The 24861-nt window shown below is 34.4% G+C and overlaps 3 protein-coding genes across 7 annotated transcripts in view; 2 read left to right on the top strand and 1 right to left on the bottom strand.

Moving 5' to 3' along the window:
* LOC125860732 (uncharacterized) overlaps positions 1 to 12850 on the bottom strand; it is a 29779-nt gene extending 16929 nt beyond the window's left edge. The window contains exons 1-10 of one of the 4 annotated variants that reach the window (XR_007445870.1): positions 11736 to 12849; positions 11439 to 11645; positions 10824 to 10885; positions 9632 to 10121; positions 7761 to 7961; positions 5902 to 6157; positions 5521 to 5761; positions 5279 to 5448; positions 4630 to 5193; positions 3771 to 3937 (exon numbers count right to left, since the gene is read on the bottom strand). Coding sequence is in view for 2 of the 4 variants with exons in the window: in XM_049540750.1 (XP_049396707.1) it covers positions 3771 to 3937; positions 4630 to 5193; positions 5279 to 5448; positions 5521 to 5761; positions 5902 to 6157; positions 7761 to 7961; positions 9632 to 10121; positions 10824 to 10885; positions 11439 to 11645; positions 11736 to 12532 (3155 nt within the window). In the remaining 2 variants the exon portion in view is untranslated. Of the gene's footprint in view, positions 1 to 3770; positions 3938 to 4629; positions 5194 to 5278; positions 5449 to 5520; positions 5762 to 5901; positions 6158 to 7760; positions 7962 to 9631; positions 10122 to 10823; positions 10886 to 11438; positions 11646 to 11735 lie in introns of all 4 variants that reach the window. The other 3 variants (XR_007445869.1, XM_049540750.1, XM_049540749.1) reach the window with 3 other exon arrangements.
* Positions 12851 to 12955: 105 nt separating this feature from the next.
* Positions 12956 to 14881, top strand: LOC125860761 (uncharacterized). Its single transcript, XM_049540782.1, has 4 exons — positions 12956 to 13118; positions 13195 to 13270; positions 13395 to 13521; positions 14348 to 14881. The coding sequence occupies exons 1-4, from the start codon at positions 13005 to 13007 to the stop codon at positions 14538 to 14540; spliced, it is 510 nt and encodes a 169-aa protein (XP_049396739.1). The 5' UTR covers positions 12956 to 13004; the 3' UTR covers positions 14541 to 14881.
* Positions 14882 to 16736: 1855 nt separating this feature from the next.
* LOC125860739 (MLO-like protein 6) lies at positions 16737 to 23305 on the top strand. Of its 2 annotated transcripts, none has more exons than XM_049540761.1 (15): positions 16737 to 16970; positions 18282 to 18339; positions 18471 to 18578; positions 19397 to 19513; positions 19815 to 19875; positions 20121 to 20209; positions 20326 to 20400; positions 20525 to 20619; positions 20981 to 21030; positions 21409 to 21449; positions 21587 to 21760; positions 21952 to 21987; positions 22079 to 22146; positions 22770 to 22830; positions 22968 to 23305. In XM_049540761.1, exons 2-15 carry the CDS (start codon positions 18313 to 18315, stop codon positions 23301 to 23303), a joined length of 1338 nt encoding a protein of 445 aa, XP_049396718.1. In that variant the 5' UTR covers positions 16737 to 16970; positions 18282 to 18312; the 3' UTR covers positions 23304 to 23305. The 2 variants fall into 2 exon arrangements, with proteins under 2 accessions (XP_049396718.1, XP_049396717.1); XM_049540760.1 differs by having other exon boundaries at positions 16742 to 16970; positions 18424 to 18578.
* The last annotated feature ends 1556 nt before the right edge of the window (positions 23306 to 24861 follow it).

Raw genomic sequence — 24861 nt, 5'->3', positions numbered from 1 at the left:
GGTTCCTCTCCGCAAAGAAAGAACCAAGGATCGACTAAAAGAAGAGCAGAGAAGCACTGAGAAAATGAACGAGAAGGGGAGGGAGAATCAGGACCATCTTATAGCATATGCTTGTCCACGGTAGAAACCTAGTGTGTTGTGTTCATATGATCCACCGCAAGACAACTCTAGAAAGGAGTAAATAGCAGTGTTATGAAGTCACGGACATTATATATGTCCATTGTATGTCAACATCGTCTTTGAACAGAAAAACGGACAAGACCCACTGCATACTCAAAAGGCTATAAACTACTCATTCTTTATTGAAAATATGTGTTAGAAGCTTGAGCATTTTAATAGTAGATTTAAAAATACATACATTATAGTAGGACGGTTTTTATAATAAAAATTTATTTCATGATGATGCACCAAGATGGTACCAAAAGTTCCAGTGTTTGGTATTGAGCTTTTAATAAATCAATTCAACTATTTATACGAAGTGGAATTTTTTCTTTCTTCAAGAGTGTTGAAGTGTATGATCATCTCATCTAAAAGCTGCTATTAGAGGGAGCACACTAATATTATTTAATTATATTCTCAACACGCCCCATCACGTGCCAGCCTAATTCTTTTTTCATGGGCCAAGCACGTGGAAATTCTTTTTGATATGGGTGGCGGTGAGATTCAATCTTAGGACCTCTGCCTGCTTTGATACTATGTTGAAGTGTGTGACCATCTCATTTAAAAGCTTAAGTTGTTAGAGGGAGCACACTTTTATTATTTAATTATATTCTCAACAAAGAGTATTAGCAAATAAAAGGAAGTTCTTTATTTTTTAAGTCGGCCTACAATCTAGACATATTACAATCTCGGCCTACAATCTAGACATATTACAATCTCCTTGAATCATATAACTCTAATCTCTTGTGTTTTTTAAGGAGCTAAATGAACCAAAATTAGCTTCCTCTATTTAGTTATGGTGCAAGGGACAAGGTATGGAGGACCACTTGGCTAAACAGGCTACGGATGTTGATGAAAAAGATAAAGAGACTATTTTACAATATACCATTTCTGGAAACTTGAGGATAGTTAGTGCTTCACCCTTATACATTATGGACCATTTTGGGTGAAATCCCAAACTTTGGAGACTATTTTGGGTTTCTCTCCCTCCCCCCTACTTTCAAGCTTATGGAAAACTGAAAAAGCAAAGGGATCATTCTACAATTCCTAGATGTAGTGCTACTGCAGCTGCTTGATTTCTCACCTCCAAAAGAAAATCATGGAGACTGGAGCAGAACCATATCTTTACATGCTGGCCCTGTGGTCTGAGTTGACTAGCTAGGTTGGAGACCCACCAGTGCAACTTATGACTGGCCTTGATGGTCCTACACCCAGCCATACAACTGCATTATGTTTACAAGCCCTTCCTCAAACAATGACAACTCCTGTTGCAACTAGATCACAAGATGAAGCCATGTCCTGTGCTCACTTTACAAGTGGCTCATATGTTACGTGCTCAAAAGAGAATGCCTGAACTGTTACATACTTTGACACCATACATTAAGCCACAAGGCCACAAGACCACAAAAGATCTGTTGCACTTGCGATTTCACAACACAAAAGTGCAGCTTATATAGTGCTTCTGTCACTACCAAATTTTATACATGTTTTTTTTTTTATGAAGTAAGTTGTTTCATTAGAAAGCATCAAGTAGATGAATAATTACAGGGGCATAATTACAAGTAGGCAAAAATACAAAAGAGAATTGTAGGCCCCTATACATCTGTTCCTTCTAAATTTAGAGTACTAATGAAATCCAAAAACTGTTCAGTATTAGATATTGGGGACAGCTTTATCCAGCAAAAACGGTTAACTAAGCATTTGGTTTTAAGAGAATGGAGGATAGTTTACATAACCAAACTTTATACATGTTGTACAAGAGTGCAGAGCTCAACCTTCAAAGTCTTTCCTTTTTTCGTCTGACAATAACCATTATTACGCCTCAGTCCTAAACAAGTTGGGGTCGGCTATATGAATCTTCATCGACCATGTTTCTTATTTAAGCTCAATTTACGTCCTCATCATACCAAGTTATATAAAACTGAAAATAAGTTAAACATATAAAAATAATAGTAACAATAATAATAATATCAGAAATCCTCTATATTTTTTTTGAGAAAGTTAACAGTATATTCATCAACTTAAAACTCTGTGTTGGCATCCAACTTAATAGAAGAGATCGATGAGTCCTACTATCCTTTCCTACCTACAAGGACTCCAAAATTGTAATAAAGACACTGATTCTACTATAAAAAAATTCTTTACACCAGAAATGGAAAGACAAAATACATTGAAGCTTAATCTTCTGTAAAGAACTGTGTTTGTCATAAAAACACCTAGCATTTCTTTCTTTCCAAACAGTCCACCAGATGCAAGTTGGAATAGCCCTCCACCATTTCTTGTTATTTACATTCCTCCCCTCACTGTTCCAGAACCTAAGTAAATCCAAAGTACGCATTGGCATCACCCAATTCACTTTCCCCAAGGTCAGAACAATTGTCACAGTTGATCAGTGGCTCTGCAGTGCAAGCACAGACGACTACTGTCTTCCTGGGCTCTATTACATAGAAAGAACCTTGAGCTCATTTGCCAGCCCCATCTTTGCAGTTTCTCATGGGTAAGACATTCTTTATTAGCTACCAGCAAGGCAAAGCATGTTACTTTGGATTCTGGTCTTCCAAATCTGTTTCCAAGGCCACCCCACCTGCTGGATCCCTCCATTGCTTTACCATATGTAATCCACTCCATTCCAAAGTCCTCTATATTCTTATTGCCATATAAATCTACGTTAAGTTCAAAATTACCCCTAGAAAAGCAGTAGGTTCAAATTCAGCATATTAACTAGACTAAAACATATTCCCAACTAGTAGGTATCACTTAAATGGATCTATTCTTCCATTAGCGTCCTATCTTTAACCAAGTCTAAATTAATTCAATGAAATTGTAGGTCTTTCAATACAACTTCCTTCCATGGGATTTTACAACTATCTCGTCACCTTTTAGCACTCAAACTCACCATAGATTCCACCTATGGACCGGTGCATTTGTAGATCGATGCAAGGCATGACCAAACCATCTCAAGCAACCTTCTCTTATTTTATTTTCAATGTGTGCTACTTACACTTCTGGCCTGGTCATTATTTATCTTATCTAATCTTTGTATGACCACAAATGCATCTTAGCATCCGCATCTCTAAAACACTTAACTTATGGATATGTTGGACTTTAGCGGCCCAGCATTCAGTACCATATAATATTGTTGGTTTTATAATTGTTTTTTCAGACTTACCTTTCACAAATAGCACTTCACCCCAGGGATCTGACACAAATTGGAAACAAGATACGCAATGGCTACATTTGTTCAGCATTTACAGCATATTAGTGTCAGATGTTTTAGCAAACAAAACTTTAGCTACTGATTCGACAAAACAATTTATGTTTGAACCCAACCATTCTGTCAAATAAGACAGCACTAGAGAAGATGATTCCAGGAAAAGAACAAACTAATGTAAAAGAAACTTGGTACCAAATTTACATATAAAACAACAATAGAGTTGATAGCAACAACGAATCCATAAGAGATGCAAGAAGTTGTAACTCTTAATACTGCAATAAGGATGCCAATGCATGTGTCCTTCACAGCAATTGCCACCAAACAGTTTCCAAATGATAGCAAATAATTTTGATGGACAAGAAAAGACCCTAGAGTAAAGAATAAATCCATTACTAACCAGGAAGCAACTTTGGATGCCCTAGAGGTGTTCAGAGTCCCAGAAACAGCTTCTCCTATTTTCCTGATCAATTCATTTGAGGAGTCCTTGTTTTGCTCAATATGATGCAAAGCTTCCAGCCACCAAGCAGTATACTGGTTCTTTCTATCACTGAATGTATTACATACCTTCAAATATAAGATAAAAGAAAATGTAAGAGGAACTTGGAAAGCTTGTATAGAGACAGAGACCAAGTACAAAAAGAAATAGGAAACAATTGAGGGGTCTAACTCAAGAAATTCCAAGCACCTCAAGTTTAGTAGCTCATCATGACTGTAGATAAAGTCAGAACTGTCTTCTAATAATACATGAACTAATTAGTCTCACGACACCACTACTCACACCAAATTTAGATGCTTTTGGTCTATTGGTGCTGCACAGTTTTTGAGGATACTCCTGAATATGAAAAATTAAACATCTTATGTGCAATTATTAGTCTATATTTCTCAAAAAAGTTGTCATATTGCTTGGTCTATTCAATTATCTTCAAAACTCCTTCTTAAGTAAAAGTTTAAGCTGTTGGTGGTAATAGATATTTTCTTTTTCAACTGTTGGCTGGAACAGATAGTCCCTTGGAGACTTTGCAGGCCGAATATCTGTGAGAGCCAAGAGCTTTCCCAGGACCTTCTCTTGGCAGTTATATTTCTTAGTTAGATACTCTCCGTCATCTAAGAGGTCAGTTTTCTGACAGAAGCACTCAAGAACAAACAGCATCCTCAAACAATTACAGATATCTTCTGTGCAAAAAGTCAGGTCTGTTCAAAGCAATAAGTATAGCCAAAGGTTTTCCACATCGATGAAGGCCTATCCTGAATATTACCTGATCATATGACTTTTTGAACTCTTGTTGGGCCCCTGCCAGCTTCAAATTAAAAACAGATAGGAATTTTTCCTTCAACTTTTCACATGCTATTGTCATTGTACATTTGGACAAAAAGTTTAACCTGTTGACAGAATTTTCGTCAACAGAATCGTTTTCCAGTGAATTTGACATTAAGTTGGATGGACCGTCAGAGTTAGTTAATAACAAGCTTTCTTCCTTAACTTTGTCTTCCCTGAATAGAGCACCTTTAGCACTTTCTTCAGCATCTTCTATGTTGGATACTTCACCTCTTGTGCTTCCACATGCACATTCAAGCTTTTGCGAACTATCAGAGCTGAGTGGGAGTACCTCAGAAAGATTATGTGTAATATGGATGTTTAACAAAGGATCCAATCGGAAATCTTCGAAATGGTCTTCTGCTAAAGCCAGTGCTTCTTGGTACAATGAAACGGCTTGGGTATAATTTTGATTAATTATAGCAATACCCGCCAGTGCGTTCAAAGCAACAACCAATCTCCGGAGGGCTTCTTCTCCTTCTACCTTAGTCTTGCTTACCAGAACCTACAAAAAGTACCTTTTATATAAACGTTTGACTGGAAACAGATTTTAAGAAAGAACAGTTTTCTGACCCTGACTAACAACTTACCGATAGGATCTCCTCCATAGTCATGGGAGACTGTTGTAGCGATCGCAACCCAGAGCTCCCAACCTGAGGGTGGCAACAGGCTTGGCGTAGTTTTAGAAGTGAGTTAAAGAGCTTGGCAGCCTCTATATTGGTGATAACAACATCACTTGCGGCATTTTCCAATTGGGAACCTGCAATTGAAGTAAATCTCAGAATCCATTAGTTTCAATAGTATTATGAATGAAAAGAAGATATCTAACTACCAGGTATTTTTCTCTTGTATATGTCATCTTTTAAACTTCCAATAAGTTCACGAGCATCATTCACACACGTATCGTGCTGCCTTTGATAAAAGTGCTCTTCTATTGGTGAAAGAGAAAGCCAAGAGACACATTCTTCTTGAGGTGGAAGCTGCAGTTCATCAGCAACATGCACCTTTGATGACCTCCACATCAGGTGCTTAAAGAAATCATGCGTGAAAGTCATCGCTCTGGAATCTCCCCTCTGGAAATGAAAAGAGAGATTTCTGAGAGGGAGTGAGAAAGTGGAAAAGAGGACAAAAAGATGAGATAAGTGAACTTATAAGCATCAATTGCAGTAAATAGTATATTCAATGATTGTTAAAGAAAGGCCAGGGCACAGACCTCATAAGGATCGCGTATAACATCGGTCCACCACCTTAAAGTATAAAAGGGACTTGCATTGAGGAATCTCAAGAGACCAAACAAATCATCAAGTTTCCTTTGTATGGGAGTCCCTGTAATGCACCATCGATGAACTCCATGTAGTCTTAGGGCCATTTCAGTTGCAGCAGCAGCATTATTCTCCACCATTTGAGCTTCATCCAGACATATCCTCCACCATAATATTCTGGTTAATAGGGTAGGTATGACAGGATATCTGCAACATGAAACACCGGAGATTTATCCTCAATCTAGAAACAACGAAGACCAAAAAATGAGGTATAATTTGACAAACACAGCAATCTGGTCAGATTTCCTAGAATAAATTGATCCTGGATGACAAGGTCAAAAGACGGAAAACCAGCATTATCATCATCACTCAAGAATATCTTTATGGACTGAAAGTTCCAAGCCAGACGTGTACATAATCACCTCTCCAAAGATCTGTTAGCCTGAACAGTACCTTACATTCAAGCGAGATTGTCAGGGGATCATGCCCTGAACAAAACACATACCTATGATCCTCTAAACAAGTATTGTAAGTGCTTTTGAGAACATTATTTTGCTTTCCACAAAGTTTCCAGAGAAAGAACAGAAGAAAGGAAAGAAGTACAAAAGGAGACTGAAATTTGACTAGAAGTAATGGTTTCAGACATCTCCTAAACATCAAGGAAAAACATGGAAAAAAATTGTGTCCAAAAAAATCCGTCCATCTCCTCACACTGAAAGCCTCAAGTATTTCCAAATAGTACAAGCTTTAAAACACCTTGCTATAGTTTCAGAGTTCACATCGGTCTGGAAAAGAAGCAAAAAACACTAGTTGCATCATAAATGCACATGGATGATCCTTAGCAACCACACATCCATGGTCATTATCAGCAAATATGAAACTAATGAAGGTAATAAGATTGTTCAGCAAAAGTAAACTAAGAACAATAGCTCATACAAAAAAAAAGGAAAATTATAAGGGGATCTTGGGCTAGCTTTTGGGGTTGAGTAGGTCCAAAGTCCATAACATGGTATCAGAGCAGGACCCATCCTAATTCTTGTTACGCGATGTTCACCCCCATATTGAATTGTCACACTCCATATGTCCATCCCTGGGCATGGGGNGGGGGGGGGGGGGGAGTAAAGAGTCCCACATCAGTCATATAAGGGGATGGGTAGACTCTTTAATATGGCTTGCGCAATCCTAACCTCTTCAACTAGCTTTTGGAGTTGAGTTATGCCCAAGGTCCATAACAACAACAAAGAGATGTACAAAATTAAGAAAATACAATCAGCATGCCTACCATACACAGTTTCAGAACCAATAACCTGATCAATAGATCAGTCAAATACTTTTCAGAAGTTGTCACAGAGCAAATAATGGATAGGCACTGGGGGACAAGCACCAGACAATTGTGCATAAGAATCAAACAAGGGAAGCTTTCGTCACTTTTACAATAGTAATAAAATACATTCAGGAACTAACCAACAACATTCAACATCACAACCACGTCTCTCCAAAACCAAACAGATAGAACTAACTGAGTTCAATCACTCAAAGAGAAGGACGACTCTACTCTGGTAAGGAGTGACTAGGTTGTAGATCCATAAACCACACTTTTGAATTAATAGAAGAACCAGTAACTCTTCCAAAGCTAGACTCCAGTATGATTTTTTTAAGCTGTTGCATCATGCAGGAGTTTGCGATGATGCCTTGATTTCAGCACTAAGAACTGATAAAAATCAGTAAGAGCAGCACTTCTACCTTAACACAACTCTCTATCCAAGCAAACTCAAAAGACAGAAAAAGGAAATTGCAGGCTGAAGGATACCTTTTCTCAAATCTCAGAGCTCTACGATCACCTTCATGCCTGTCAGAGTCGTGTGATAAGTCCTCTTTCAGTACATCATAAGTTGTCAAAATGATGTTGGCATTGAGAAGTTCATTTATATCTGGCAAGGGTGTTTGTGACAAAGAGTTATTCCTCACTCCTTCATAAATGCATGTCTTCATAGCACCAGGACTTGTATGACTAGCAATAAGAAGAAATAATGGGTAAGCAATCAAGATAAGAAATTTGAATAAAAATTCAATAAAGAATAGAATTAAGTTTTAGCATATGTAGCCTAGAAAGGAAACAAAACTAACACTAAACCTATTTCACATTGCCATGAAAAACAATCTGCTCTTAGTCATCATAAGAAGAAGAGCACATTAGGAAAAAGTGTAAGGTACCAACAAGTGACTGTACAAGCCAAGACCATAGGATAAAGGAAACCAAAGCCCCTTTTTTTCACAGTTTCCCCTGGTCACTTCCAGAAGTTAAGGAAACAGGAAAAGGACGAAAGTTTCACTGAGTTCTCTACAAGACAGCTAAAGCACAAAAGTGGACTCATCAACCACATCAGACCAACTAGACATTTATGCTTACGAGTGATTACTTTTCTTACATCAGCAACCGGTCATCTAATTAGAAGAGTTTTAGACCTATTATTTCCAAATTTTTTGGACAGGATATCTTCTGTTTTTTTATAACGGTAAAGCAGTTCTTATATCTTATGTTTACTTACTAATACTTGGGACAAGTATAGGCAGTCGTGGAGGAACTTGAAAAGTTGATGTAGTTATTGCTAGAGTTGAGAAACAACATGAGCAACTGCAGAAGATATTTCTAGTTCTTACATTTGTTGGACTTCCTAATGACCTTTATTTGGTGTATGACCAAACTTTGGCAAGTCCTATTGTTCCTACAATTGATGAACTATTCTCTTGATTACTTTCCCTTGCTCTGCCACCTAGTGGGACAGTGGTCTCATCACCAACCCATCACCAACAATTGACTCTTCTGTTCTTGCATCTCAGACGATGGAAAATCAGACATCTCAAACTATAGATAATCAATGAGGAGGATGTCTTTTTGGAAGATCTCGATCCAAGTGTAGCTTTCAGAATAAGCTTAGAAACACTCATGAAGTATATTATCTTTTCATGATTGATCACCCAAAAATATTCATGTTGCACAGACTGACAGTGCAGGTAACTAGGGGTTGTAATAATCAGAAGGAAAATATAGTGAGTTCCTTCAATGTCGAAGGAGCAAGTAGACATCTCCACAAGTAGCCTTTGTTGCTCAGACTAATACATCTGTTGCTAGTGATGCTTGTGTTTCACAGTCTAGTAATTATTTTGCTTGCGCTTCTATGTCATATTTCTGGTAAAATATCACTTTTGAGTCGAGGGAGTATGGATATCAAATGGTTGTTTTATTCACTAACTGAACATATAGTTGAGTAATGCAAAGAAACAAAGCAACTAAAAATAAAAAGCAACAACTAATACCAGGGCATATCTGCAAACTGATTCACAGACAACAATAAACTACGCCTCAAGGTTTAAATTCAGTAATCAGAGTTTAATACCATTAATCCTTTAAAATCTTTAATATAAGGAGCTCTGAACATTATATCAAGAGATTAATTTTTTTTCCAAAGAAATACCAACTGAGAAGGGCAATAACTAATATCTCCTCTTGATGACAAATAATACATGTACGGAAATGTTTTGGTTGGTAACATCTATGTCAACTGGTTTATATATAGTTATACCTTTCATGAACTATACAATATTGGAATATTGAGGAAATCAAAGGAAAATGACATGTTTGATATGGAACAAGGAAAATGAAAGGATAAGCATGAATACCGAACAATTTCAGCATGCCACTGAGGCAATATAGGAGCTGGACACACTATAAGAGTTGCACCTGAGGCAACTGGCGCTACACAGGCTTGGATCAGTTCTGAGCACGGCTGGCAGATATAGCCATCTTCCATTTCAACTATTTTAACACCGTTTTTGCGTTTAGCATGCTTGTGCATATTCCCAGTTAACTGCTGTTCAGTTAAGATTGCTTTGGATTTTTTATATCTCTTGTTAGCTGAGTAGCCCACACAATCTGCATGTTGCCACGCATCACAAGCATCACACTGAACCCACAATCCTTTATATCTGATGCTTTCACTCACAGAACCACATATACACTCAATACGCTCTCTTTTCAGTCTTTTCAGACTATTCTTCTGACCCTCATCACACAGAAATTCACCAGTAAAATTGCCAATGAAAGATGATGCCACCTGATGTGTAAATATACAAGCAAGCAGCTCAACAGTCTTTCCCAGCCCCATCTCATCTGTAACATAACAATAACAGAAGAAGCAACCAAAGCTAAGTAAGGCTTTCAATAACTGTAAAATGTCAAAAGGCGCTGTTCACAGTTGAGGTACTTAATATTTGCCCGAATTGCCTAACTTCATATATTATAAAGCATCCAAAGCATAAGCTAATTACTTATACGGAAATCATATATTATAAAACATCCAAAGCATAAGCTAATTACTTATACGGAAATTATATCAGAAAACAAATCCATCCCCTAACTCAGTGATACAGTAACTAAACACGAGGGAACTTTTCAATACAAAAGAAAAATGAAGGAAAAAAGAACTCTTTCAAAGAAATGTTTGTTATCCAAAGCAATCACATGTAAGATAGTAAATTAAATCGACATTTTTTAATCAACAAGGTAAGATTTCATCAATGAACATCACCAAGAATGATGCAAGTCGAGTATCATCAAAACCTTACACACGAAGCCGAGCTAAGGAGTTCGTAGACTTGTCGTCGAGTCATTACACACAAGAATTAAAGAGGATCAACCAGCACAAAGAAAAAAACCAAAAAAAAAGAGGATAAAATAATGTATGATCCTATCAATCTTAAAGATTTAACGGTGTCCAACACATTTTTAATTGTCTTCCCTGAGGATTGAAAGCAATAACATACAAAGGTAGATCAAGGATGAAAGACTGGAAAATTCAGTCATTTTGCTTACCAGCTAATATACCACCAGGAACAACTGGTGGGGCACTCTCTGGACGCAAGGATACATTTCCACTGAAAAGTAACATCAGAAACTGATCATTAAATGAGAATTCTTCTTAGATGGTTAACAAAGTATGAAGAATATAACTTAACAAAAGAGATATTTAAGAGAGATATCAGTTCAATCTGAAAAGGTTCTATTTCAATTTTTGACCCCTTGTATTTTGAGTTAAGAACAATAGAATTGTGTACTTAAGGAAGAGTAAGAAGCACCAATTAATAATGACCTAAGCCATCAGGAAGACGAATTTTACCATTCATGTGATCTTTTTTTTAAAAAAAAAGGGGGAACATGGATACTTGTCCTGGAATTAGGGATGTACATAGCAAGTCACATCCCAATCCAAGGAACAAAAGATGATGAGATTTTGATCATCCACCTTTTGAATTCATAAAATGCAAGATAGCAAAATCAAATTCAGTTAGTGCCAACAGTTGCAAGTGTCCATTTCATCATAAGGGGACATACTGGATGAACCATGGATGAAAAATACTTCAAAGGATGGTAGAAGTACAGTGAATCCAATGGTAACATTTTCTGTAGATCATAGAGAGAGAAACATACCCAAATGGATTGTAATATATTGTTATAGAGGTGTCAATTAAACTCAGTGGCATACATAGAGGAGAAATAAAGTGATTTATTTTGCTTTGCAAGGAGCCATCGGAATTTCTTTTCTCCCTCTGCACCATCCAATAAGCAGCACGGCGCTGGTAAGGTCTAAGCTTAGGAAGCAAACCAGGGAGGTTATCATCAAGCATCGGCTCCTCCCTATAGGAAACATCACAAATGCAAGCCAAGTATGAGGAAATTTGCATATATCCAACATAAATTGAAACTTATGTCAGCAGAATCACTCACTTTGATGGCTTAATAGCTTCATAGAAACTAGCTACATCAAACCTAGAAAGTTTCCTTGCAGCAGAAGAACTTTCATCCAGCCCTGAAGCTAGACCAATATCCGCAGGTGCTGCCACCTGGTATCCATATCTAGCCTCTGCAGTGACAACCTCTGGACGTAGCCAAGCCATCACATTCATCATGTTCTTTTTCCATAGCTGTCTGGATGTATCAAGAAGTGACTCGCATGCATCAAAGGCACTTTTTAAAATCTCGACCCTTATCCGTATAGATGCTAAACAACTCGGAACAATAACAGGCCTCAATGTGAAGAACTTCAAACTAGCCAGATGGACTAGCCCTGATATACCCTCATCAGGTCCATCAAAATTTCCCTCTACCAACACAACTTTTTCCTCCAAACCCTCTTTCTCCTGTTTTGCTACAATTTCCAGACATATACCAGTAGCGGATAATACAGGCCAATGACCCAACTTTATCCTAGTAAGATGATCATTAACATTACTGACCCTAAACCTCAATAAATACCTTGAATCGCGGTAAAATTCCTCATCCAATACATAATTACCAAACTCATCACTAACATTCAAGTCTGATAAAACAATTTCAGAAATATCCATGTGTTGGTCAGATAACCAATTAGACCTATCAATTTCAACAAAATATGGCACATCAACTGCAAAAGACTCATCTTTTTCCGCAGTTCCAGCATCCGTTTTACTGTTTAATGTCCCCTTAGGGACTTCTCCCTCCAAAATTCCTACTGAACGATTTGGCTTAGATTTCCTCCGACCCATTGCAGTAACAAGTAAGATATACAATGTGCAATGCGGTTAACGGATAAAAATCAATCCTTTATTCTTATTAGAACAGCCAAGAACCTGTACATAATAACAATTCAAGAGTCTCACATGAACTAACAAATAATTGGTACATAATTTGAATGGTTTCTCGGAAAACCGATAGAAGTGAAATAAGCTACACAATTTCCGAGGTGAATTCTGTAGAGAATTGAAAAAACTACTCTACTAACACTAGAGGCAGAAGGAAAACCTCAATTTCCCGCGAGTACAAACCGTTGAGCTTCGAGTTGTAGGACTGCCAGGATATTCGAAACATTGGATTGATCTGTTTACGTACATATACCCTATGAGGGTATTCAGGTCATTTCACATTTTGAAATTTGGGGGCAGTTAAAAGAAAGAAAAAAAAAACAGGGGTTAGGGTTTTGCAGTATTCGGGAAAGAAAAAGAGGAAGAAGAAGAAGACATGAGAGGGGGAAGGAAGAATTTGAAGAGGGCTGTTGAGGAAGAATTTTTTACTCTTCAAAAAGGGCAAAGTATTATGCAAGTTTTGGACCTTCGAGGTTCAAATATTATTCAAGTACGAGCTTGTTTTTCGTTTTCTGTATGAATTTTTGTTGTTACCAAATTTATTTTTATTTTTTTGGAATGTGAAGGTAAGAGATGCGAAAGGGGAAACATCATTAGCAATATTTCCAGCTAAATTTCAAAAGAGCATGTGGATAAAAACAGGTTTGATTTGGTATTTCCTATCCAATGATTCATCATGGTTGTTGATTTTATGAATTTATTTTGTTGGCGTTGAATAGTTAAGATTAACGCGAAGTGGATCTTCATTTTTTTGCTGGATCAATAGGCAATTTTGTTGTGGTTGATGATAGTGGTAGAGAAGAAGCTACTGAATCAGGTAGAAAAGTGGGGTGTGTTGTTACACAGGTTCTCTACTATGACCAAGTTCGTGTGCTTCAAAAATCACCAGAATGGTGAGAATTTGAAATTCAGCCATCTATTTTTTTCGCCTTTTTTTTTGGTTTTTGGGAAAGGTCAGGGGAATTTTTCTTCCAAAATCTGTTTTGGACTGGAAAAGAAGTAGGGTATTTTGCTCGATAAGCATATAGTTAAATCTCTATTGAAATGGATAATTTATTTCTAGTTTCTGAACGTGCTTCTAGCTTCTGAACTTGCAGCTAGCATATTTACAAAGATAATTGAGATTGAAGAATAATCACTGATATATGGTAACAGGAAATAATCTCCTTATGATGATTAAAGTAGTATACTTGTTTCTTCCATGACATTTCACTTTTAATTCTCATGTGGACTGTAGGGATATACAACATTTTGAGTTTTTGTGTTTTTTTACATCCATCCTCTTAGAAGATTGACCTTTTTCTAGCAAGTTTGTAGGTTTTTCTGCTACAGCATAATATGTCAATCAGCTTACAGATGAAGCCTCTCAGTAACTACTCCGCCGAGTATGTGTAGTGTTGATTTCATGTAATTTGTCATTTATATTTCAACATGCTAACTTCAGTGATACTTTGGTCTACATACTCTCCCACATAATATTTGCAAAATAGAGGGTAGTTTTTTGTGGGTTCGGCCCTAATTGAGACATCATACTTCCTCACGACATCCCTCTAACTAAGACGTAATGACTTCAATCCACTGTGCAATGCTGTCCAATTGGCTGGTAAGAGTCTGTCAGTGGATGCTCCTCAGGAAGGGTCATACTACTGTCTACTGCTTTCCTCCCCAAAATAGTTTCTGTTCAGAAATTTTCTTATGTTGTGTGTTATTCCTGTGCAGGCCAGAGATCTTCAAATCCACAGCAGTAGAGAGTTCAAAACAGGATAATACGCAATCACACAATTCCCAGATGGATGAAAATGAAGACTCAAGTGATGATGATGGACTCCCTCCATTAGAAGCCAATACAAACAGATTAAATCCTTTTCAAGGAGAGTCAGAAACTGAGTCTGATTCAGAAACTGATTCCTGATCCATGTTTTGGGACATTCCTGGCATCATTTCTTTTTTGCAGATGAAGTAGGTGTAAAGGTATCGCTTTCTTTGAAAGCTATTAATTGTGTCTCTTATATAGAGCAGTTTCTATGTTAATCCCATATCTGGAAGGAGTGAACTTCTGGATATTCACATTTAGTTTATCAAAAATTTGTAATGTTATGTTTGATAGGTTGTTCTTCGACATTGAAAACTATGCATAGCCTTTGTTTGGAACTTAACTTGTGAATTAAGGTGAATGAGCACATACTAATGTCTGATTAGCTTTTTTGCCTGATGTTGATAAAATTTTGTGATGCAAGGGTTTCAATATATGTTACTGTATTTCCTTGGGATGTTTGATTTTGATATGTTTTACTTGAGTCGAGGGTCTATTGAACAAAGGCTCTCTGCCTTCACAAAGTATCTCGCTTCAGCATGCACATAGGGTATGACTAGTTCGTATGGGTGTTTACATTATCTTCTAGCAACGTGAAACGAATCCACACATACACGTTGCTTAACAGTCCTATGTTACACTCACCTTTCAGTTCATATTGTTTTGGAATTAACTTTCTAAGTTCTTTTATTTTGGCTAACCATAGGAGAATTTTTCAACAACTCTGTACCTGTAGATGTTCACATATAATCATCTGTCCCACCTACTTTTTATTTCAAATTATAATGAGCTCTCTTGTTAAGGGTTGTATCGGTGGTTGGGGTGTCAAAGTGGCTGAGCAGCCTCGAGCAATGGCTGCCCATTGACCGCGACGGTCATAGTTGCCAGAGTAAAACAGTCTAGTTTTAGGTTTTAGACTTTTCATGAGCTAGAGATCTCGATTCAAGCGTTGAAACTATTTCGGGATATTTGATATTTAAGAGTATCTGTTTTTGACTTTTCCATTCAAACATTAAATCTTCCACTAATAACACTGTTACAAGATATTTATCATAATATATAAACAAAAAGTTTCACCTTATTTAAGTTTACATTGTTTTTGAATAAATTCAAACTAAATTTTTGTATGTTTTCATTGATCATCGTTAAAGTTAATATCAAAAGGCTGTTAAAGCTACTTCTTTAACACCTTGTTTGGATGGTTGTTACCGTTGTATTGTATTGTATTGTATTGTATTATTTTGTTAGTTTAAATACAATATTTATTTTAATTGTTACTTAAATTCTATTGTATCGTATTGTTTAAATTCATGAATAGATAGCGACGAAAAGACTCATTGTAACGACCAATTTGATGTGATCACATTGTTACCTTAATATTTACATCTCATTTTGTCCTCATATTTCATCTTTTATTCTATGTCATAGTAGCTCTATATTGTACCATATTTTTCTTATAAATCTATCATTTAAATTATGAATATGTGATATTATATAGTGGCATACAATCGATTATGAAACAAACATCATAGATTTCTAGTTTTCTACAAAAATAAATCATTGCGTGTGTAGACACGTAAAACCAAAATTTTGTGGTCATTAATCAATCCAAATTAAGATGAAAATGGTCAATTACGTATTGTTATAAGCTTGCCATCTGTCAATATATAATACTGCCAAAGACTAATCTCCATTGTGAATTTTCAAACTAATAAGCTATTGGAGTATTTGATATCTATTATCTACCATCCACTTCTTACTGGTGGACACGATACAAATATGTTACATCACAAAATGTCATATGTCAATAACGACAAAACTATATTGAATGTTATTTTTTTGTTTTTATATACAAGTTTAGTCATGACTCATCTGATTTTACTATGACTTTTCTCTTCCATGCTTGCTAGAAAATATACGAGTAATTACCTTAAGTATTTTTCTATGTTGAAAGATATATATTTGCGTAAACTTATCTCCAGTGGTTGACTGGTTGTAATCAAGGCGGAGCTACAAGTTCAGGTACAAATTTGGTTGAAATCAGTATATTTATATTAAAAAGTTTATTAAATATGCATAAATATTAAATATAAAACTTAACTAAGGAGTAACACTTAAATTATCGTTATAAAATTTAAAACTCATAAAATTAAAATGTTGAAGAACACGTTTACATGTTATAATATATGAGTAGCTTCTTTAAATTGACTCAAGTTTTGAAAAGTCGTCAATATGTTTTTTCTATAAATACAAATATATACCATAGCTTATATATACATACCTACAAATATAAAGCCTTATTTTATTCCCCTCTCATAAATTTCCCTTGTCATTAAAAAAAAAGGTTGTACTCCTATCTAAAAGAGTAAGCAATTGATATTGAAGCTTATAATGGCAAGCACGAGCTGTATTACAACGTGTGATGAACGTCCTCTAGACGAGACACCAACATGGGCTGTAGCCATGGTTTGCTTTGTATTAGTTATCATCTCCCTTTTCATTGAACAACTTATTCATCACCTTGGAGAGGTAAACATTCATTTACGTACCTTTCATATTTGTATATATGGTTGAATCACAGAATATGTTGCATTTTCATGATGTTTAATTATACAAGTCCATGCATGTGCTATCAGAGAGAAAAACAAGACAAATTTTTAGGAGGAGAGGGACCAAATGTTTAAGAGGAGAAGTAGCAAGGGGCAAAACTTAAAAACGTCTATATGCAATTTTATTTTAGGTAAATATAGTATAATATCATACTTACAAATAGAATTGCCAATATGAGCTAACTTATCTCAGCTTATACCTTGGCTTTGGAATTTGACGAGCTAATTGGACCAGCTCACTATTTAGATGTTGATAGGCTTTAAAATAGTCAACCCAGTTTTATGTGGGCAGCGGATTGGGGCTATGGGTCTATCATTTTTTAAAAACATTTTTTTAATCTAACTTAACATAAAAAATGCAAATATATAAATACTATAAGACAATATTACAGAACGTAAAATAGAATAATAGAAAAAAATATCTTGAATTTGCCAATACTTTTAAGTCTCTGTCAACGACGTCAAGAATTTGTTATCTCCTAACACATATGCAAGTACACATAATCACAAGTAATAAAGTGATTAGATTATAAGGCTCGTTTGGTAGAGTGTATTAGAAAAAATAATGCATGTATTAGCCTTGTGTATTACTAGTACCTTGTTTGGTACTCTTTTCTAATCTATGTATAACTAATGTTTGTATTAGTTATACACTCTATTGTGTGTTAAGACGTGTATTGTTAATACCATGGATTTCTAGGTATTAGCAATGCAATAGTTTTAATGCACGTATTAGCACGATTAAAAACTCAATTGCCCCTCAAAACTTCTTTTTACATCTTTTCCACCATGATAATGGAGGGTATCTTTGTAAATAATTTTTTTTATGCAATGCATGTTATTTTTAATGCATCAAATCGAACAATGCGTTAAAATAATATATATATATATATATATATAATTAATGCAAGCATAACTAATACATGCATTGTTAATACAAGCATTATTAATACATTCTATGTTCTTTCCTCGGCAAGTGAAGTTTCTGCCCTTGTTGAGTGAGTAAGGCCCGATCGAGCTTATGTGCTTGCCAGGCCTTTCACCATTTGCTTTTCCTCGAGAATGCGCATTATTCTTATATACTCTATCAAATGAACCCTCGGTTCTTAGAGATATGATATTAAGACTTAAGGTTACGGTGCTTGTATATTCAATAAAAGTGTTGTCACCCTCTCTTTCTCTACAAATATCATATGGCTGGCATTTTTATATATTCTTAATGTTTTTATAGTGGTTATGGAAGAAACAAAAGAGACCACTATATGAAGCACTTGAGAAGATCAAGTCAGGTAAGAGAAATTTTGTTTTTTCATTAGAAAATCATTATTTTTTTGGACTACTAATAATTTTATTTTGTATTTGTGGTGGTGCAGAACTTATGTTATTGGGGTTCATATCATTATTCTTGACGGCTGTACAGGATCCTGTGTCTAAGATATGTATCCCTAGGAGTGTTGGACGCTCTTGGCATCCATGTGACATAAACAAACATCTTGATGACCAATATCTTGATCCATGTAGAATTAAGGTATATTCTTTGAATCACTTTCGGAGAACTCGATATTTTAGTTTATACCTTTTTGTGTTTTCTTGATGACTCAAACTCACAATCTCAGATTAGAGATAGAGGATACTTATTATATATATAAGCAACCCTTCTGGTCTGAACTAGGTTTATACACTTACATTTAGTAAATTTTACTAATATTTATAACAATAAAATTAAGGAATTATTTTTTATAACAAAATAAGTAAACTTTATCCATTGTCATAATAAAGCCTCTATAATAATAAAATAAATTACTAAACTTTATGTTATTATATAATATAATAATGACAAAACTTACCATTAAGATGACTTTATCGTTATAATTGGTGAAGTTTTATGATTTCACGCTTTTATTATAATGGATAAAGTTCAATCACTTTACTATAACAAAAATTGATATTTTTTTACTTACTATTGTAATGGACAAAGTATATATAGTTGTCTTAACAAGAAAAATAATTTATAATTTTACTTCTATTATGGGTAAAGATCAAATGTTTATGAGTAAAATTAACCATGAGAAATGTCTTAAGTATATTGATAAAAACTTTTTTTCTACTTTGAACATCAAGATAGTGTATTTTCCCTTTCAACAGAGGAATAATGACTCGAGTTCTAAGACGTCTGATATCTACTAACGTAAATTTAAATTAATCAGATCCCAAATTAGTGAATGTCATGCTAGCGATAATGATTCCTTGTTTTATTAAAGCTGAATGACTATAGTTGTGACTGATCTGATATGACCATAGGATAAATATGTTGCTAACTTGGGTTTTATCGTGATTGAAATGCAGGGGAAACTCCAATTTGCTTCAAAATATGCAATTCACCAACTCCACATTTTTATCTTTGTGTTAGCAGTTGCACATGTGTTGTATTGTATTACAACTTTGGGAATTGGCAAACTAAGGGTAACTTCTTAAGATAGAAGTATTTAATATTTCTTTTATATAATAATTATCCCAAGTACTCCCTCTCTTTAAAAAAAAAGAAAAAAAAAGAATGATCTAGTTTGACTTGACACGAAATTTAAGAAAATAAAAAAGACTTTTCAATTTTATGGTTCTAAATTAAAGTTATATCAAATGTACCAAAATGTCTTTAAATCTTGTGACCTTAAACATATCACGTGAAAAACTGAAATTAAAATTATGCTAAAAAAAGAAGTCTAAGGTAGACTGTAATTTATGATTTGTGTACATTGAAATGCAGATGAGGACATGGAGAGCTTGGGAGGATGAATCTAAAACAATAGAGTACCAATTCTATAACGGTTAGTTTTATGGATCAGAGCAATGTTCTTGTTAATAATTAATTAAAATTACTTATACAAACAAATTATTTTAATTAACTTTTTTTGTGTTCAATTATTTTGTAGTTCCAACGACCAACATTATATATGCTTAAAAACTATTTTCACTTTTTCACTTCATTTTTTTATAGGTAAGTTCATAACATATACAATTTAATTAAAAGAGAAAAAAAAATCATAATATTCTTTTTTTTTGTTTGTTGCAGATCCGGAGAGATTTAGATTTACAAGACAAACATCATTTGGACGTAAACATTTGCATTTCTGGAGCAACTCTCCAATTCTTCTCTGGATAGTATGATCTATTTTTCGTTTTTATTTCCTCCAATTTAAAAGCTATAAAATTTAATTATTTTTTTTATAAAAAAAGTTTATTATTTTATTAATGGGATTATTGTTAATTTGTTCCAGGTTTGTTTCTTCAGACAGTTCTATGCATCGGTTGAAAAAGTAGACTATCTTACCCTTAGACATGGCTTTGCAATGGTAATTTTGGTGCAACTTAAATTATTATTATTATTATTTTAAATTAAAATGGAAAAATTTAGCTAGTGGGAAATGATAATTAATTTAATATTGATATGACTTGTAATATTATTTTCCATTTCAGGCACATTTAGCACCTCAGCAAGAAAATAATTTCGATTTCCAGTTGTATATTAATAGAGCACTTGAAGAAGATTTTACAGACGTCGTGGGAATAAGGTTAGTTAAACCATTATTCTCATACGTAATTACTATTCCCTCCCTTCGTTCAATTTATATGATATAGTTTATATTTCAAAAGTCAAACAAAAAAAATTACGATATATTTGTATGGCTTTTAAATATTTTAAAATTTTTAATTCTTAAAAGACTTATGTAGCTTCTAAATATGTAAATTATTTTTTAAAAATTATATATCAAATTTTATGATCAAAATAAAGAATTTAACTTCCGAAATCCAAACGATATCATATAAATTGAAACGGAAGTGCTATCTTATTAATTATCCCTTTTCTCTTCAAATAGTAAAAAAAAGGTATATATATTATTAATGAGAATTTCACCCTCTTGTATGTGGCAGTCCAGTGTTATGGATGTTTGCAGTTCTCTACTTTCTCACAACTACCAATGGTAAGCTACATTAGCATAGTTTATTAGACGAACTTAATTAATTAAATGAGTGGAACAAAAATGATCAATTTTAACTCATTCACGTCGTTTGGTAGCTGGTTAAAGTCATGTATGTATTAGCTAGTAATGTAGGGTTTAGTTATTTCACCTTCTATCATACATAAAATAATATATAGATTCTCATAACTTATATATGTACGTATTAGCTATAAAAGTTATTAAATTGCAAACCAAACACTATATTAATTTTACACATTACTTTTCAACCAACTATCAAATATGCTATTATTAATTAGGCACGATTTAATATGTGCATAACTTAACCACCCAAAATTGGATCATACATTTCAATTGTTACTAAATAGATTTGTGCTTCAGGTTGGTATTCATACTATTGGCTGCCATTCATTCCTTTAATTGTAAGTCAACTCAGAGTACCACACACACACACACACATATATATATATATATATATATATATATTCTATTCTTATATTTAAATTTTCTAATTCTACAATTGATGTGTTTCATTATCTAATTAAAGTAAATTTTGCAGATTATATTACTGGTGGGCACAAAATTACAAGTAATTATAACAAAAATGGGATTAAGGATTCAAGAAAGAGGAGAGATTGTTAAAGGGACACCATTAGTTGAACCAGGAGATGATCTTTTCTGGTTTAATCGCCCTGCTCTTTTGCTCTTCTTCATTCACTTTGTTCTCTTTCAGGTAATAATTAATTATACTTACTAATAAATGGACCCCAATTTAAAGTTTTGATTTGAAATCAACGCGTGTTTATGAAATCGATTTGTACCAATTTCAACTTCAAATCCCGAATTCTTCATTCAGTATTGAGAATTTGATGAAAATATGTTTGTCAAATAATTACGGAGTACTTACTTTGTTTGGTTTTCCAGAATGCATATCAACTTGCTTTCTTTGCTTGGAGCTGGGTAAGTAGTTAATTATTGGATTTTAACTAGTACTTACTAAAATGCACATATTCATTATAGATGTATCATCATCTTCTTCTTTTTTATGCAGTGGAAATTTAATTTACCATCTTGCTTCCACAAGAATGCAACAGACATAGCCATAACACTTTCCATGGGGTGAGCATTTTTACTACTACTAGTACTCCCTCTGTTTAAAAGAATTTGATTTATTTTCTTTTTTAGTATGTTTCAAAAAGATTGATCCATTTTCTTTTTTAGTACTCCCTCTGTCCCAATTTATGTGATACATTTCGGATTTCGAGATTCAAACAAATCTATCTTTGAACATAAATTTTTCATATATCTTTTAAATATTTTGAATTATCAATTATTGTGACTTATAGTACTCTTTATGTAGTTTACAAATATATAAATTTCATTTTTAAAAAATTGAAAATTCCATGAGCAAATTCTCGATCAAACTTAAACTGTTTGACTCTCGAAAAGCTAAATGTGTCACATAAATTGGGACAAAACGAGTAATATTTTAATGTCAATTTTTCACGTGATATGTTTAAGACTTTTAATTCAGGAACACAAAATTGAAAAGTTTATTTATTTTATTAAATTCCGTATCAAATCAAACATTTCCAAAAGATGTGGGGGGAGGGGGGGATTCATTACCCCTTCTTTATCACTCAAATTATTACCTCTTTGTCCTATATTTCCTCTATTTTTGTGGCCATTATATTAAAGAGCATATTTAACTTATTGGTGGATTTTGATGTTGTTATAATTAGGGCTCTCATTCAAGTTCTTTGTAGCTACGTGACACTCCCCCTATATGCCTTGGTTACTCAGGTATATATTCTCTTCAACTCTCCTCGATCCATGAATATACCATTAGGAATATTTAAGTTATACATATCGATAATGTACCATTTTTTTTACATCAACAAAAAAAGTGAATATATTTAATTTGTTGTAATATTTTGCAGATGGGATCAACGATGAAACCAGTTATCTTTGGTGACAACGTGGCATCCGCGATACGGACATGGCATCAGACAGCAAAGCAACGGGCAAAAAACGGGCGTCCATCGGAAAATGTGAGTCCAGTGAGAAGCAGGGCAGCGTCACCATTGCGTGGAGGTTCCTTCACAGTTCAACAAAAACATGGACAATTATATCCTCCATCACCTAATTCTTCGCGGAGGAGGAGTGAAGGTAATCCAGAATCGAGTTCTAGGCAAATCTTTGATGCTGGAAGTCATGAACAATCTGAAATTGAGATTACCTTGAATGATTTCTCACTTGAAAACAAATTAAATTGAACTTGTTAGGGTCCGATCCATGTATGTATATTGTTAAGTAGTGAAGACGTGATCAATCTACTTGTACGTGTATACCTTACCTTTATCTTTGTATAATTGTACGTGGGAACTGAGCTATGAAGCACAAAGTGTGTGTATATATTGTTAGAACATTTATGGACTTGCACATATATATATTTCTATCTATATATTATTATATATATAGAAACATGAAGAGGAGGACGATCAAGGGTAAATTTGTCATTTTACCTCAAAGAAAAGACAAAATAGATGGCAAATCCGTCATCTTACTTATTATATATATAGAAACATGAAGAGGAGGACGATCAAGGGTAAATCTGTCATTTTACCTCAAAGAAAAGACAAAATAGATGGTAGTTAGGATGTACCAACACAATATAAAAGAGTTGTACCAAAAGCAATAAGGAATAGTTCCAAAACTAATGCAAGTTGTACCATATGTGGACCCACTTCATTAAATTAAAGAGTTGTACGAAAAGCAATAAGAAATGGTTCCAAAAGTAATACAAGTTGTATCATATGTGGACCCGCTTCATTAAACAAATAATTGTACCTACTAAATGTAATACTACTTTTATTTATTTGTCCTTCTCTTTCAACACCTGTACTTTATATGAAAACAGTTGTATTTGAAGTGTTCTTCTTCTTCTCTTATTCCCAAATCCTAATGTTGCTTGAACCTTTCACTTCTACTGTAGCACTTCTTCGATTTCAGGTGTGTTGGATATTCTTGCATGTGTTTTCCTTTTTATTATATTTTTTTGGGTTCTGCTTTCGGATTTCTTTGCATCCGAATAAGACCTAATATGATTTTTTTTAATTCTAGGTTGATTTACTAGATCTGTAAAATTTGGGTCTTTAGAAGCAACTTTCACATATAACAAACACAAAATTCATATTTGTATGTTATAGCAAAGTTTGCATAATTGCGCTCCATAGCAAACATAAATATGCATATTTCGCTATACATATACAAAAGAAAATAGTTGTATAATCTGTTTTGGTATACATATACAAAAATATCAATTGTATAAAGTGAGAGAGGCGAGTGAGCGAGCGAGATCTGGGAGAGGGGAGAGAGGGAAACGAAAATATATGTATATGTACAATTTTCACGCATTTTATACGTTTGCGTTTTTGTATAAAGTGAGAGAGGTGGGTGAGAGAAGGAGATCTGGGAGAGGGGGGGAGGGGAGAGAGGGGAACGAAAATATATGTATATATACAATTTTTTCTCGCTTTATACAAACACAAATGCATTTTATACAATTTGCATTTTTTGTATAAAGTGAGAGAGGCGAGTGAGAGAGCGAGATCTGGAAGAGTGACAAGCGAGATCTGGGAGAGGGGAGAGAGGGGAACGAAAATATATGTATATATACAATTTTCTCTCGCTTTATACAAACACAAACACACTTTATACACTTGCGTTTATATAAAAAATGAGAGAGGCGAGGGAGAGAACGAGAGTGGCGAGCGAGATTCACCAGGAGAGAGTTGAAATAGCAACAGTTTGCTATGAGGTACAATTAAATCA

This window comes from Solanum stenotomum, chromosome 3 (assembly GCF_019186545.1).
Source record: "Solanum stenotomum isolate F172 chromosome 3, ASM1918654v1, whole genome shotgun sequence".
Lineage (NCBI taxonomy): Eukaryota > Viridiplantae > Streptophyta > Magnoliopsida > Solanales > Solanaceae > Solanum > Solanum stenotomum.
Note: the sequence above shows the minus strand (reverse complement) of the source record. Positions and strands in the feature narration are given on the sequence as shown.

What these genes read in the sequence shown, in the direction of transcription:
- LOC125860761 (XM_049540782.1), top strand. Translation starts at nt 13,005, where the DNA reads ATGAGAGGGGGAAGGAAGAATTTGAAGAGGGCTGTTGAGGAAGAATTT. An exon ending in GAGGTTCAAATATTATTCAA is followed by an intron (nt 13,119 to 13,194) that starts GTACGAGCTTGT and finishes TGGAATGTGAAG; the next exon opens with GTAAGAGATGCGAAAGGGGA. An exon ending in GAGCATGTGGATAAAAACAG is followed by an intron (nt 13,271 to 13,394) that starts GTTTGATTTGGT and finishes CTGGATCAATAG; the next exon opens with GCAATTTTGTTGTGGTTGAT.
- LOC125860739 (XM_049540760.1), top strand. Translation starts at nt 16,833, where the DNA reads ATGGCAAGCACGAGCTGTATTACAACGTGTGATGAACGTCCTCTAGAC. An exon ending in ACTTGAGAAGATCAAGTCAG is followed by an intron (nt 18,340 to 18,423) that starts GTAAGAGAAATT and finishes GTGGTGGTGCAG; the next exon opens with AACTTATGTTATTGGGGTTC. An exon ending in TGCCATTCATTCCTTTAATT is followed by an intron (nt 21,450 to 21,586) that starts GTAAGTCAACTC and finishes TAAATTTTGCAG; the next exon opens with ATTATATTACTGGTGGGCAC.